The sequence below is a fragment of the Dermochelys coriacea genome, chromosome 10 (genome assembly GCF_009764565.3).
Source record: "Dermochelys coriacea isolate rDerCor1 chromosome 10, rDerCor1.pri.v4, whole genome shotgun sequence".
Lineage (NCBI taxonomy): Eukaryota > Metazoa > Chordata > Testudines > Dermochelyidae > Dermochelys > Dermochelys coriacea.
In genome coordinates, this window is record NC_050077.1 from 52,065,145 (window position 1) to 52,081,296 (window position 16,152).

Below are 16,152 nucleotides of genomic sequence, written 5' to 3' on the forward strand. Positions count from 1 at the left end.
AGTTTTGATATAATCCATGTTGCAAGATTACTCTCTGAAATAATGTGGTGCTGGAGCACAGGGTGAAATAATGAGACAACCAAATTGCTGCAAGAAATACATTGAGAATCTCACTGGAGAACATACTACCAGACCAAATAGTTTTGCAGAGAAAGGGAAAGTCTTTGTAGCTAAATCATAGAGAGCTTTTTGTGTGTGGTGCTGTTTTTAGATCTCCAGGGGCCACCTTCATCCAAAACACTGAATGAAGGAATTTTATTGTGATGTGATAATGTGGTAAAACCCCCTTAGTTTAAAGCATATTTTTCTGCTAAATTCAGAATAAGTGAAGTAACAGTTAAGTGATTAAACTAAGAAATATGTTGATGATTGTCCCGAACCTGCTGTTTTCAGCTTTGTAGTCTCAATTCAGGTTATGAATAAAGACAAAGTTAGCACATTTTGGTTCATGGTTTGTGATGTAATTGCATTAAAAAAACCCTAATTTCTTTCTTTAACCAGGTTATTTGTGGTCAGAACTGTACTTTTGTCATTCAAGCTAACGGTACAGTTTTGGCTTGTGGAGAAGGGAGTTATGGCCGATTGGGACAAGGAAATTCTGATGACCTTCATGTGTTAACTGTTATTTCAGCACTTCAAGGTAAATTATCTTAATTTTTTTGAGTTGTTCTATTGTGAAACAGAAGTTGATGTTTCAAAAACTAAAAGGACAATTGTCTAAGTCTTTACACAGATTTACTGAATAAAATAATGTACTTTAATAAAAATCTTATATTCATGTTAATTTGAACAGATAAACACATGTATGAGTCTCTTGATGCATTTATTAAAGCTTACTTAATGTTTTTAAACTCATTTATCATTTTAAGTCGGACTGAAAAAGGAAATATTTATGTAACTGAACACCTAAACAAACTTAATAGACTAGCACAGTAGAATTAGATAATTATTAATAACATAATATTTGTTATTGCAGCAGTTCAAGCATAAGTTATATCTTAAAGAAAAGGAAGACTGTATACAGGGTTGTATATACAGAGCTGATTCCATTCACTAGTTTCAGAGTAGCAGCCGTGTTAGTCTGTATTCGCAAAAAGAAAAGGAGTACTTGTGGCACCTTAGAGACTAACAAATTTATTAGAGCATAAGCTTTCGTGAGCTACAGCTCACTTCATCGGATGCATTTGGTGGAAAAAGCAGAGGAGAGATTTATATACACACACACAGAGAACATGAAACAATGGGTTTATCATACACACTGTAAGGAGAGTGATCACTTAAGATGAGCCATCACCAGCAGCAGGGGGGGGAAGGAGGAAAACCTTTCATGGTGACAAGCAGGTAGGCTAATTCCAGCAGTTAACAAGAATATCAGAGGAACAGTGGGGGGTGGGGTGGGAGGGAGAAATACCATGGGGAAATAGTTTTACTTTGTGTAATGACTCATCCATTCCCAGTCTCTATTCAAGCCTAAGTTAATTGTATCCAGTTTGCAAATTAATTCCAATTCAGCAGTCTCTCGTTGGAGTCTGTTTTTGAAGCTTTTTTGTTGAAGTATAGCCACTCTTAGGTCTGTGATCGAGTGACCAGAGAGATTGAAGTGTTCTCCAACTGGTTTTTGAATGTTATAATTCTTGACGTCTGATTTGTGTCCATTCATTCTTTTACGTAGAGACTGTCCAGTTTGGCCAATGTACATGGCAGAGGGGCATTGCTGGCACATGATGGCATATATCACATTGGTAGATGCACAGGTGAACGAGCCTCTGATGGTGTGGCTGATGTGATTAGGCCCTATGATGGTATCCCCTGAATAGATATGTGGACAGAGTTGGCAACGGGCTTTGTTGCAAGGATAGGTTCCTGGGTTAGTGGTTCTGTTGTGTGGTGTGTGGTTGCTGGTGAGTATTTGCTTCAGATTGGGGGGCTGTCTGTAAGCAAGGACTGGTCTGTCTCCCAAGATCTGAGAGAGCGATGGCTCGTCCTTCAGGATAGGTTGTAGATCCTTGATGATGCGTTGGAGGGGTTTTAGTTGGGGGCTGAAGGTGATGGCTAGTGGCGTTCTGTTGTTTTCTTTGTTGGGCCTGTCCTGTAGTAGGTGACTTCTGGGTACTCTTCTGGCTCTGTCAATCTGTTTCTTCACTTCAGCAGGCGGGTACTGTAGTTGTAGGAATGCATGATAGAGATCTTGTAGGTGTTTGTCTCTGTCTGAGGGGTTGGAGCAAATGCGGTTATATCGTAGCGCTTGGCTGTAGACAATGGATCGAGTGGTATGATCTGGATGAAAGCTAGAGGCATGTAGGTAGGAATAGCGGTCAGTAGGTTTCCGATATAGGGTGGTGTTTATGTGACCATCGCTTATTAGCACCGTAGTGTCCAGGAAGTGGATCTCTTGTGTGGACTGGTCCAGGCTGAGGTTGATGGTGGGATGGAAATTGTTGAAATCATGGTGGAATTCCTCAAGAGCTTCTTTTCCATGGGTCCAGATGATGAAGATGTCATCAATGTAGCGCAAGTAGAGTAGGGGCATTAGGGAACGAGAGCTGAGGAAGCGTTGTTCTAAGTCAGCCATAAAAATGTTGGCATACTGTGGGGCCATGCGGGTACCCATCGCAGTGCCGCTGATTTGAAGGTATACATTGTCACCAAATGTGAAATAGTTATGGGTCAGGACAAAGTCACAAAGTTCTGCCACCAGGTTAGCCGTGACAGTATCGGGGATACTGTTCCTGACGGCTTGTAGTCCATCTTTGTGTGGAATGTTGGTGTAGAGGGCTTCTACATCCATAGTGGCTAGGATGGTGTTTTTAGGAAGATCACCAATGGACTGTAGTTTCCTCAGGAAATCGGTGGTGTCTCGAAGATAGCTGGGAGTGCTGGTAACGAAGGGCCTGAGGAGGGAGTCTACATAGCCAGACAATCCTGCTGTCAGGGTGCCAATGCCTGAGATGATGGGGCGTCCAGGATTTCCAGGTTTATGGATCTTGGGTAGCAGATAGAATACCCCAGGTCCTGGCTCCAGGGGTGTGTCTGTGCGGATTTGTTCTTGTGCTTTTTCAGGGAGTTTCTTGAGCAAATGCTGTAGTTTCTTTTGGTAACTCTCAGTGGGATCAGAGGGTAATGGCTTGTAGAAAGTGGTGTTGGAGAGCTGCCTAGTAGCCTCTTGTTCATACTCTGACCTATTCATGATGACGACAGCACCTCCTTTGTCAGCCTTTTTGATTATGATGTCAGAGTTGTTTCTGAGGCTGTGGATGGCACTGTGTTCTGCATGGCTGAGGTTATGGGGTAAGCGATGCTGCTTTTCCACAATTTCAGCTCGTGCACGTCGGCGGAAGCAGTCTATGTAGAAATCCAGGCTGCTGTTTCGACCTTCAGGAGGAGTCCACCTAGAATCCTTCTTTTTGTAGTGTTGGCAGGAAGGTCTCTGTGGGTTAATATGTTGGTCAGAGGTGTGTTGGAAATAAACTACTATATGCCACAAGGGGCCACAACAATGGTTCCCGTAACCCACCCAGCAATATTGTTAATCTATCCAACTATACTCTTAGCCCAGCGGAAGAATCTGTCCTATCTCGGGGCCTCTCCTTTTGCCCCTCCACCCCCACGAACATGATACAGTTCTGTGGTGACCTAGAATCCTATTTTCGACGTCTCAGACTCAAGGAATATTTCCAACACACCTCTGACCAACATATTAACCCACAGAGACCTTCCTGCCAACACTACAAAAAGAAGGATTCTAGGTGGACTCCTCCTGAAGGTCGAAACAGCAGCCTGGATTTCTACATAGACTGCTTCCGCCGACGTGCACGAGCTGAAATTGTGGAAAAGCAGCATCGCTTACCCCATAACCTCAGCCATGCAGAACACAGTGCCATCCACAGCCTCAGAAACAACTCTGACATCATAATCAAAAAGGCTGACAAAGGAGGTGCTGTCGTCATCATGAATAGGTCAGAGTATGAACAAGAGGCTACTAGGCAGCTCTCCAACACCACTTTCTACAAGCCATTACCCTCTGATCCCACTGAGAGTTACCAAAAGAAACTACAGCATTTGCTCAAGAAACTCCCTGAAAAAGCACAAGAACAAATCCGCACAGACACACCCCTGGAGCCAGGACCTGGGGTATTCTATCTGCTACCCAAGATCCATAAACCTGGAAATCCTGGACGCCCCATCATCTCAGGCATTGGCACCCTGACAGCAGGATTGTCTGGCTATGTAGACTCCCTCCTCAGGCCCTTCGTTACCAGCACTCCCAGCTATCTTCGAGACACCACCGATTTCCTGAGGAAACTACAGTCCATTGGTGATCTTCCTAAAAACACCATCCTAGCCACTATGGATGTAGAAGCCCTCTACACCAACATTCCACACAAAGATGGACTACAAGCCGTCAGGAACAGTATCCCCGATACTGTCACGGCTAACCTGGTGGCAGAACTTTGTGACTTTGTCCTGACCCATAACTATTTCACATTTGGTGACAATGTATACCTTCAAATCAGCGGCACTGCGATGGGTACCCGCATGGCCCCACAGTATGCCAACATTTTTATGGCTGACTTAGAACAACGCTTCCTCAGCTCTCGTTCCCTAATGCCACTACTCTACTTGCGCTACATTGATGACATCTTCATCATCTGGACCCATGGAAAAGAAGCTCTTGAGGAATTCCACCATGATTTCAACAATTTCCATCCCACCATCAACCTCAGCCTGGACCAGTCCACACAAGAGATCCACTTCCTGGACACTACGGTGCTAATAAGCGATGGTCACATAAACACCACCCTATATCGGAAACCTACTGACCGCTATTCCTACCTACATGCCTCTAGCTTTCATCCAGATCATACCACTCGATCCATTGTCTACAGCCAAGCGCTACGATATAACCGCATTTGCTCCAACCCCTCAGACAGAGACAAACACCTACAAGATCTCTATCATGCATTCCTACAACTACAGTACCCGCCTGCTGAAGTGAAGAAACAGATTGACAGAGCCAGAAGAGTACCCAGAAGTCACCTACTACAGGACAGGCCCAACAAAGAAAACAACAGAACGCCACTAGCCATCACCTTCAGCCCCCAACTAAAACCCCTCCAACGCATCATCAAGGATCTACAACCTATCCTGAAGGACGAGCCATCGCTCTCTCAGATCTTGGGAGACAGACCAGTCCTTGCTTACAGACAGCCCCCCAATCTGAAGCAAATACTCACCAGCAACCACACACCACACAACAGAACCACTAACCCAGGAACCTATCCTTGCAACAAAGCCCGTTGCCAACTCTGTCCACATATCTATTCAGGGGATACCATCATAGGGCCTAATCACATCAGCCACACTATCAGAGGCTCGTTCACCTGTGCATCTACCAATGTGATATATGCCATCATGTGCCAGCAATGCCCCTCTGCCATGTACATTGGCCAAACTGGACAGTCTCTACGTAAAAGAATGAATGGACACAAATCAGACGTCAAGAATTATAACATTCAAAAACCAGTTGGAGAACACTTCAATCTCTCTGGTCACTCGATCACAGACCTAAGAGTGGCTATACTTCAACAAAAAAGCTTCAAAAACAGACTCCAACGAGAGACTGCTGAATTGGAATTAATTTGCAAACTGGATACAATTAACTTAGGCTTGAATAGAGACTGGGAATGGATGAGTCATTACACAAAGTAAAACTATTTCCCCATGGTATTTCTCCCTCCCACCCCACCCCCCACTGTTCCTCTGATATTCTTGTTAACTGCTGGAATTAGCCTACCTGCTTGTCACCATGAAAGGTTTTCCTCCTTCCCCCCCCTGCTGCTGGTGATGGCTCATCTTAAGTGATCACTCTCCTTACAGTGTGTATGATAAACCCATTGTTTCATGTTCTCTGTGTGTGTGTATATAAATCTCTCCTCTGCTTTTTCCACCAAATGCATCCGATGAAGTGAGCTGTAGCTCACGAAAGCTTATGCTCTAATAAATTTGTTAGTCTCTAAGGTGCCACAAGTACTCCTTTTCTATTCACTAGTTTGTAATTGTTATTATTGTGGACTATTTTGTACAATAAAAAATAATTGAATTTATATTTCTAACTTATTCTGATTCTGTTTTTCATTTTGTTTAAGGTTTTGTTGTAACACAGCTAGTGACCTCTTGTGGATCTGATGGACATTCCATGGCTTTGACAGAAAGTGGTGAGGTCTTTAGCTGGGGAGATGGAGATTATGGTAAACTGGGCCATGGGAACAGTGACAGACAGCGCAGACCCAGGCAAATAGAGGCCTTACAAGGAGAAGAAGTGGCACAGGTTCAAGAACAAATTTATTATTCATCTATTAAATGTAGACATAATAGTTGCTGCTAGGAACATTAGCTAGGGCTCGTTAATAAATGCTGGTAGGCAACTGGATGGCTCACACAGGGATTGACACTGGAATGTGGAGCCTTTCTCTTCAATGTCACAAAATTGAATTCAGCACAGGTAAGTAATGAATAAAAGTCATCATCAGCTGATAGTTCTCTGGCCATTGTGGAATGAGTTGGTGGTTTCAGTCAAGTTCCCAGCTAAGAGGGTCAACAGCACAAAACGTGTATGTGTGTGTGTGAGAGAGAAAGTTTAGGTGGACTAGTAGAGTGGTGTTGGTGAAGCTTCCATTGCTCCTGTCTGCTGCACCTTTTTCAGCTCTAGGTCACCTGCCAGTATTTAGCCTTAGATGGAGGTTAGCATTCCCAAGCAATCTGACTCCAAAAAGACCCAATCCTGGCACGCTGGGCGCTAACAGAGCGCTCAAAGAACATAAGGCTGTTGCAGAGAAGCTAAGTGAATTCTTTGCATTGGTCTTCATTCAGGAGATGTGAGGGAGATTCCCACACCGGAGCCGTTCTGAGGAACTGTTCCAGATTGAGGGGTCCCTAGAGGAGGTTTTGGAACAAATTGATAAGTTAAACAGTAGTAAGTCACCAGGACCAGACCACAAAGAGTTCTGAGAGAACTCAAATATGAAATTGCATTACTATTAACTGTGGTATGTAACTTGCCGCTTAAATGGGCCTCTGTTCCAGATGACTGGCAGATAGCTAATGTGATGCCCATTTTTATAAAAGAGTCCAAAGGTGATCCAGGCAATTACAGGCCAGAAAGCCTGATTTCAGTACCAGGCAAATTGGTGTAATCTATAGTAAAGAACAGAATTATCAGACACAGAGGTGAATGCAATGTGTTGGAAAGTGGAAACTCGGCTTTTGTAAAGGGAAATCATGCCTCGCCACACTATTAGAATTATTTAACAGTGTCAGCGCATGTGGACAGTAGTGATCCAGTGAATATAGTATACTTGGATTTTCAGAAAGCATTTGACAAGGTCCCTCACCAGAAGCTCTTAAGCAAAGGGAGTCATGGAATAAGAAGGAAGGTCCTCTAATGTATCAATAACTGGTTAAAAGATAGGAAAGAAAGAGTAGGAATAAACAATTTTCACAGTGGAGAGAGGTAAATAGCAGGGTTCCCAGGGATCTGTACTGGGACCAGTGCTGTTTGTCATATTAATAAATGAGCTGGAAAAAGGGGTAAATAGTAAGGAAGCAAAGTTTGCAGACAATACAAAATTCCTCAAGATAAGTCCAAAGCAGACTGTGAAAGACTTACAAAGGGATTGCACAAAGCTGGGTGACTGGGCAACAAAATGGCAGATAAAATTTAGTGTTGATAAATGCAAAGGAATGCACACTGGGAAAACATAATCCCAACTATACATACCAAATGATGGGGTCTAAATTAATGGTTATCACTCAAGGAAGAGATCTTGGAGACACAGTGGATTGTTTTCTAAAAAATATCTGCTCACTGTGCAGCAGCAGTCAAAAAAGCTATCAGAATGTTAGGAACATTTAGGAAATGGATAAATAATAAGATGGAAAATATCATAGTGCCATTGTATAAATCAATGCTGTGTCCGCACCTTGAATACTGCATGGAAAAAGTATAGAAAAGGGCTACCAAAATTATTAGGGATATGGAACAGCTACCATACAAGCAAAGATTTAAAAGACTACGACTCTTCACCTTGGAAAAAATATAACTGAGGGGGGATATGATCGTGGTCTATAAAATCATGAGAAAGTGCATGGATAAAGTGAATAGGGAACTGCTTTTTAACCCTTCTCACAAGAACCAGGCTCACCCAATTAAATTAATAGGCAGAAGGTTTAATACAAACAAAAGGAAGTACTGCTTCACACAACACACAGTCAACCATTGTTGCGACTGTTATGAAGACCAAAAGTATAAATGGGTTCGAAAAAGAATTAGATAAATTCATGGAGGATAGGTCCATCAGTGTCTGATAGCTAAGATGGTCAGGGACGCACTCCCATGCCCTGGGTGTCCATGAACCTCTGAGCACTAGAATCTGGGCTAAATGACAAGGGATGAATCACTAGATAAATTTCCCGGTTCTGTTCACTCCCTCTGAAGAATCTGGCACTTATCACAGTTGTAAGACAGGATACTGTGCTAGATAGATCATTATTCTGATCCAGTATAGCGTTCTTAAGTCAAACTAGTTTTTTTCACTAGCTCTAAATTCGCTTAAATGGTGAAATGCAGTACTAGTACTGACGTGTATTGTAAAAATATACCAAAAAGTGCCTGTCTTTGGCTGTTGGTGTCTTTAATCAAAATTAAAAGCAAAGCCAGCAGCTAGTCTGCACGCGCGCACACACACACACACGATAACAAATTAATATAAATCAATCCCAATAATATTTTTATTGTCACACAAAAATCAGCCCCTTTTCATGCCCTTCACTCGTCAAAAGCCTAGGTAGATAAACAAGGTTGCAGCATGCCCTGGAGGTCAAGAAATTCAGGTTGTTTCAGACCAAGTTGAGGAGTTGGATCCAAAATTGAGGGCACTTTGTGGAGAATGCACTGAGGCAGCTCCCTCTTCTATACTAAAGGACTGTAGCCCAAGCATCTATGCTGATTGCAACTGTGCAGTATATCTATATTGATTTGAATAACTGACAGTGCATACTTTTAATCTCAATTACCATCATATATGCTATCATTTGGTTCAGTTTCAGTTTGAAGATGTCAGTAAATATGACTGACATACTGTGTTGACTGTCTTAAGGCAACCACTGTAACTTCATGCTTAGCTGCATCTGTGTTCAAATATTAAAACACTACAAAGTTGTTTTTGTTTGCATTCACCATGGACAAATAGGACATCATAGATTTTTCCATATATTTGCAATATAAAATAATTTTGTGCATCTAAGTGGTAGTGACTGGCTAAAGATTACTACTATAGTTTTACATCACTGAAATAACTTTTGCTGAAGATACCTTGAGAAAAATACCGTATTTTTAACATTATGCTTAGTTTTGGAAAAACTATACATTTCCTATAGTTAATATTGCACATTTTACAAATTTCAAATAAATGTTTAAAACATTCTGCATTCAAACATGTTGTAACATGTAGGCAGTTATTAATTTTAAGTAGTTGATACTTTTATGAACAGGAATAATATTTTAAACAGAGGGGGAAGCATTTTATCTTTCATATCATGGTTCATTAGAAACTTTTCTATCTTTATATTTTTGGTGTAACCAGGGGATGAGCTGACTTATCAGACATAGTGTATGTGGTGATCTGATATTTTATGCAATGTTTTGTGATGTTCTTTGACAAACATGGGATAATGGATATTGATTAGGCCCTTGATGTTGATAAGGCCCTTCATTTTAAGTTTTTACTGATTTTTACTAAAAAAAAATTCTTGAGTTTTACAAAAGCTGCTATTTGGTTTTTACTAGTTTTCATCCAAATTTTGGACCTCTGAAAATACTGATTATATTAAGAAAATCTGATATGTTACACTAGGAACATCTGTGCTTTTTTTCTGTCCTATCAGTCCCCAATATTTATGCAGAAAACTCTGAAGTTAATTTTTTGCTCTGATTTTCACCGCTTTTTTTTTAAATTGTAATTAACGCGCACACATTCCTGGGAAATTTTAAAATAAAAACTGAAACAAGGGTCTTTGCTATAAGCAATTCTTTTGAGACTAAGATGGGGAACAGAAGACAGAGGTGGGGAATTTACACAGCATTTAATTGACCTGGTAATGTAATACTAGAAAGCAAGGCAAATCATTTAGTATGCTTTTTTTAAAGAATTAACTAATCACAGAAATATGAATAAGAATCCCAGCTAGGTGTGCTGGTACGAATTAAAGCAAGTGAACTCAAACTCCTTTCTTTACTGTGCAAACTGATTATTGGGAGGGGAAAACTCTTCTGTCTTTGGTTATGATTTGATTCCCCGTGTCATCCTATATTTAGACTTCTTAATTTTTATGACATTGAAATACAAGAAGAGTCTAAAATGGTTAATTTATTCAGTTAGTCTAGTTTTTAATTATCCTCTTAAACTGTAACAAATGACTAGGTCTGCATTCAGAAGGTTCTGTTCTCCTCTTTCTTGAATTGTATGGTGCTAATAATCCATTTTAAAATTCATATTAATTCTGGCTTCTAGATGTCATGTGGCTTTAAACACTCAGCAGTGGTGACAGCAGATGGCAAACTGTTTACATTTGGCAATGGTGACTATGGTCGACTGGGTCTAGGAAACACTTCCAACAAGAAACTTCCTGAAAGAGTGACAGCACTGGAGGGTTATCAAATTGGACAGGCATGGTTTATCTAGTGTTACTTGCATGCAATTATGTAACAAAATGTATTTTGTTAGTAACTGTTGTGCTTGAGGATGTTCAGTTGCTATGATTCTTAATAGTGTCAGTTTAAAAATTCTCTTTATAATTTTGGTTGATGGTTTTTACTGCCTCTGCATTTTTAATACACTCAGAACATTCTCAAATATCTAACCATAATAATCTCTCCTTTTTTTTTTAATTGAATAATCTAATCCTTTTGCTGCAATGGTGTGTCCCTATTTTACAACATTTATAAACGTTGAATTGTGAAAGAGTGATAAAATTAGGGTTTGTTGTTTTAGCCCTAACCATTAGTGAATTAATGTTTAAAGAGCTCCATTGAGGGTATATAATTTGAAAGCTGTTCTATAGTTTGGGTGAGGGAAGAACTGTCTAAAGAATGTTATCTAAGGGTGTTAATGTATAAACCCTACTACATTTCTTCAGTATAAAATTTTAAATAAAGGTTTTAACATTTTTTCCTAAATATTTAGAAAAGGGTTTTGGGGTGGTTGGGGGGGGGTTGTTGTTTTTTTTGTTGGTTTTTTTTTCAGAATATGGCATTTTATTTTTTGTTTCAGTAAGTTGATGAAAAACTAAAACTGTATTATACTTTCCAGGTGGCCTGTGGACTAAACCACACTGTAGTTGTATCCACAGATGGCTCAATGGTGTGGGCTTTTGGAGATGGAGATTATGGAAAACTTGGTCTGGGAAATTCCACAGCAAAATCCTCACCACAGGTTAGAATTCATACTGAAATTATCTTTTGAATAATTGTTTAGTGTCTGTAAATGTGTGTTTGCAAATTTTCAACTTCTTATTTTATTTGTACATTTTCAAAAAGGCATAAGTAACTTTCAGTGGAACTTAACTACTTTTGAAAAGTTTACTATGTCAATATATTGATTAATACAGTTACATGAATCACTAGCTGGTATTTTTACAACACTGGTATCTGAGGGTTGGGTTTTCAAAGGAGCCTGTAGGGATGAGGCATCCAACTTCCATTGAAAAATTCCCCCCTGAGTGCTTAGAGTGCAAACAATTATCCATTGTTTTGTTAAACTGAAACTAATAATTGCCACAGTGGTCTCTCTAAACCATAGCAACTACCCTTCTGCAACTCCAGAAATAGTAAAAACCTGAAGGCTAGCTTGAAGGAGAGAGATTTTTATCTTTGTATAGAGATGCACTCAGACTCATTTAATGTGGAATAATGTGTTAATATAATGAAATTTTACAAGAAATTAGTGTCTTTGTTTAATGCATTCAAGTTTAATACAAGAACCACACTAAAGCTATAACATACAGATTGTCTTTCTGAGCATTTTAAACCACTTTTTTGGGGGAAGGGAAAATGGAGGAGTTTTATCTGCTTTCCATTTGTATACTCATAGTACAGTATTTAGTTCTTCCTTTCTTATTCTCAGAAAGTGGATATTCTTTGTGGAATTGGAATAAAAAAAGTTGCCTGTGGAACGCAGTTTTCTGTTGCATTGACAAAAGATGGTCACGTATATACTTTTGGACAAGGTAAGTTGCCCATATAGAGGGATTTCTATATTGTGGGCTTTCATACATTTAAGATATATAGAAGCCAATAATTTTAGATTATTGACGCCCATCATATGGTACCTACCCTACCATACAGCACATAAGCGATCATTTATAGGCTTGGCAATTATTACTGTATAATTCCCACCACTGTTGAATAAGCACCAATATAATCATTAAAAGTAAAAAAGGAAGAATATTAGATATAAAATATATGAAATCATAATACAGTGTTACTCTATAGATTTGTGTAAATGTGACCTTCTGAGACAAACTACTTTTTGACGCATTCGTAAAATCCAAATTAATAGCTGTGTATCTATTTTTAAAGGAAGGCAAACTTAATATAAACACTAACCTCATTTACCTATAACCTTTCAGTTCTTTTTCCTGAATCTTGATATGAACAGAGGTAATGGATTGTACCCATGTTCAGTTACTGTCATTAACCATGCACTTACAGAGGCTGTGTAGAAATCTGTAGAATTGAGGCACCAAGTGAAATTAGTTAATGTTTTTCATTTACCCCCTTGTGGACATCAACCTGAATCTCAAAATCACCATACAGTCTAGCACCAAAAAGTGTGATTGGCTTTATCAGGCTTAAAACACAAATAGCAGGAACTTAGATCAGTACTGAGGGATACTGACAAAGCTTTTCAGGGAAGTAAGTGCCCACTAGGTCTGTCTCTAGCCAATGCCATTAGTATCCCACCTGAATGCGATCTGTCTCTCCCCATAATAAAATTAACCCTTAGAAAGGACTGGGGTGTTTATGTACTACATGAGAATTTTTTTGTGCAATTTTAGATCGGCTGATTGGCTTGCCAGAGGGCCGAGCTCGAAATCACAACAGACCACAGCAAGTTCCAGTGCTGTCAGGAATCTTCATTGAAGATATAGCTGTAGGAGCAGAGCATACATTAGCTTTATCATCATCTGGTGATGTGTATGCCTGGGGTAGCAACTCAGAAGGACAGGTGTGTACAATATCATGTTTATTTCAGGTGCTCATAAGAATAAGTATAGCTTCCTAGATTCACTTGGAATCTTTTAGTGAAGTGTAAGTAAAGAAAAATACAATGCAGTATTGGCACTCTTCCCCTCTCCCCAAATTAAAAATGTTATAATAGAGATGATTGAAAATATGGTGAAAATGAAAGCTTTGGGCTTTCTCTGTAGTGAAAGTATTGTATCTTTATATCTATTGTATCTTTATGGAGGGTAAACATTCTTTGGTTTAAAAAAATGTATAGTCTGGATTCTAAAACACTTAGTTTTATATGTCTTCCGCTGCAACGTCAATGATTTATAACTTTTATACAGTTATTTATATCTTTTGGTTTTAGAATATGAAATTCAAATGGGATTTAGTAGGAAAAACTAATACATGCAATAAATGTTTGTCTTTAAATGGCAAACACAGAAATAATAAAACACAAATAATAATCATTACTAAACAGTCACTATAAGCCATTGAATCACAAAATGTATATATTTTTTTTTATTCTGCAAAATACCATGTACAAAATTGGTTACAAATCATAAACCATTAGTCAGTCTAAAAGCTATCAGGTATGTAGGTCACATTTATGTGGAATAGCTTATCCTTTTTGTATTTAAATGTTGTCATTTTATTCATGAAATGTGATTTAGCAGATGTAGGCAGCTATTTTCTTTAATCATAGGTGTAATATTATATTAGAGGAATATAGCCAGTAAATGCTATATCACGTTCTCTAGTAAAAGCATATGTTGAGAGAGTCATCTTACCAGTTTTCATCTCCTATTCCTTTTGAACATCTGCTTAGAGAATTTTGAAAATAATAAAGCTAATTTTTGCTCCTATTAGTAGAACCTCACGATGCATCCTTTTTTAAATCTCCTGTAAATTGCTAGCTTGGACTGGGCCATACCAACCATGTCAGAGAACCAACCTTAATAACTGTTCTACAAGGAAAGAATATTCGACAGATCTCAGCAGGACGTTGTCACAGTGCTGCATGGACTGCCCCACCTGTCCCACCAAGAGCTCCAGGTGAAGTATAGATGATTGCTTGTATTATAATTTTATTCTGCTTCATGAGCTTTTAGTGCATGTCCCCGTACGCAGTATAATACAGCAAGAACCTATTAAAATTTGTATGCAGTGTTGTTGTAGCTGTGTCAGTCACAGGATATCATTCGAGAGACAAGGTGGGTGAGGTAATATCTTCTATTGTCTCTTAAAATTTGTTTCACTATAGGCCCAAAACTGCTTCCACTGTAGCCCACAGGAATTTTTCCATTAGCTTAAAGAGGAGCAAGATCAGGCACTTTACAAAATAATTTCTTGTTTTCTGTGGTAGGTGTGTCCGTGCCTTTACAGCTTGGTTTACCTGATACCATTCCACCACAGTATGGGGCACTGAAGGAAGTGAGCATTCATACAGTGAGAGCGAGACTCAGACTGCTGTACCATTTTTCAGACCTCATGTACTCTTCTTGGAGATTACTTAATCTCAGCCCCAATAACCAGGTAAAACATTATTTTGAAAAGAGTTAACAAATGTATTTTTGTGCCTTGTCACCAAAGCGTTCTCCCCCAAAATCCAATTCTGGTAATAGTGCTCTCTTGTCTTTGTGTCTGTAGAATAAAAACTTACTTAAATCAATCTCTCCCCAAAATAGTTTTAATAAAGTCTGATTTATGTGAATCTTGACATTTCAGTATCTTAATGTCATAAATCCATTAGCCTAACATCTGTAACTGGTGAGAAACATTTTGTAAGATTCTGGTAAGACTAAAATTCTTTTTCCTGTAGTTCTTCTTGTGTATTTTCATTAATTTCTGAACTATTATGAGGAAAGTTCAGGTGGTATTTAAGTATGGAGATTCTTATTCCAGAAATATTGGAATTAATATGAATAAACAAAAGCATTTTGTGTTTATGAATATGCTGCTGTATTACAGAGCAGCACATCTCATTACAATGCTGGAACATGGGGAATAGTCCAAGGACAGCTAAGACCCTTATTGGCACCAAGAGTCTACACACTTCCCATGGTACGCTCCATAGGAAAAACCATGGTCCAGGGGAAAAACTACGGGCCTCAAATTACTGTAAAAAGAATATCGACCAGGTCAGTATTGGCTCCTTTGTGTTTGTGAAAGATTTGATGTCAAGCCCTATGTCAGCCCACACAGTGACTTAATACATGGTATAGGAATGTGATTTCTAAAGCTTGCTAATATATTGCGCATTAATTCGTCTATGTAGACCCTGCTATAATTTACCAAAAGCTCTCTCTCATGCGCTTTCCGTTAAAGTGCATTGTGGAACCTCTAGTGGGCACCATGAAGGCTGTTTGGACCAATTAACACACAACATTTTAGTGTGCTTTAGAAATCACCCCTGTAGTGCACATTACCCTACTGTGTAGACAAGCCTTGAGTATACAAAAGTGATCTTTCTATGAATTACATTTTCTGTCACTTTTCTTTTTCTTTGAAGAGGTCGGAAATGTAAGCCTATTTTTGTACAAATAGCAAGACAAGTGGTAAAGCTGAATGCTTCAGACCTTCGCCTACCTTCCCGTGCCTGGAAAGTGAAATTGGTTGGAGAAGGGGCTGATGACGCCGGGGGGGTATTTGATGACACTATTACAGAAATGTGCCAGGTATGACAAATGTTTTAAATATCTTAAAGCACAAGATTTGTTTTTCAATTCCTATGACCACTTCCTGTTACGCAGCATTTTGGCCCAAATCTTCTCATCTGATTCCCAGCCTGTGTACTGGTGTGTGCACTGAGTACCTGCATGAAGGAAAGAAATCCTTCTCCTTGAACCATGTCTTTGAGTGGCAGC

The 16,152-nt window shown here is 39.3% G+C and overlaps 1 protein-coding gene across 13 annotated transcripts in view; it reads left to right on the forward strand.

The window, feature by feature from the left end:
* HERC1 (HECT and RLD domain containing E3 ubiquitin protein ligase family member 1) overlaps positions 1 to 16,152 on the forward strand; it is a 173,497-nt gene that overhangs the window by 152,116 nt on the left and 5,229 nt on the right. For all 13 annotated transcript variants that reach the window (XM_038418910.2, XM_038418911.2, XM_038418917.2 and 10 more), the window contains exons 63-72: positions 502 to 640; positions 6,147 to 6,328; positions 10,569 to 10,724; positions 11,367 to 11,489; positions 12,180 to 12,282; positions 13,114 to 13,283; positions 14,203 to 14,341; positions 14,652 to 14,821; positions 15,257 to 15,426; positions 15,798 to 15,963. In XM_038418910.2, the coding sequence (XP_038274838.1) occupies positions 502 to 640; positions 6,147 to 6,328; positions 10,569 to 10,724; positions 11,367 to 11,489; positions 12,180 to 12,282; positions 13,114 to 13,283; positions 14,203 to 14,341; positions 14,652 to 14,821; positions 15,257 to 15,426; positions 15,798 to 15,963 (1,518 nt within the window). The remainder of the gene's footprint in view (positions 1 to 501; positions 641 to 6,146; positions 6,329 to 10,568; positions 10,725 to 11,366; positions 11,490 to 12,179; positions 12,283 to 13,113; positions 13,284 to 14,202; positions 14,342 to 14,651; positions 14,822 to 15,256; positions 15,427 to 15,797; positions 15,964 to 16,152) is intronic.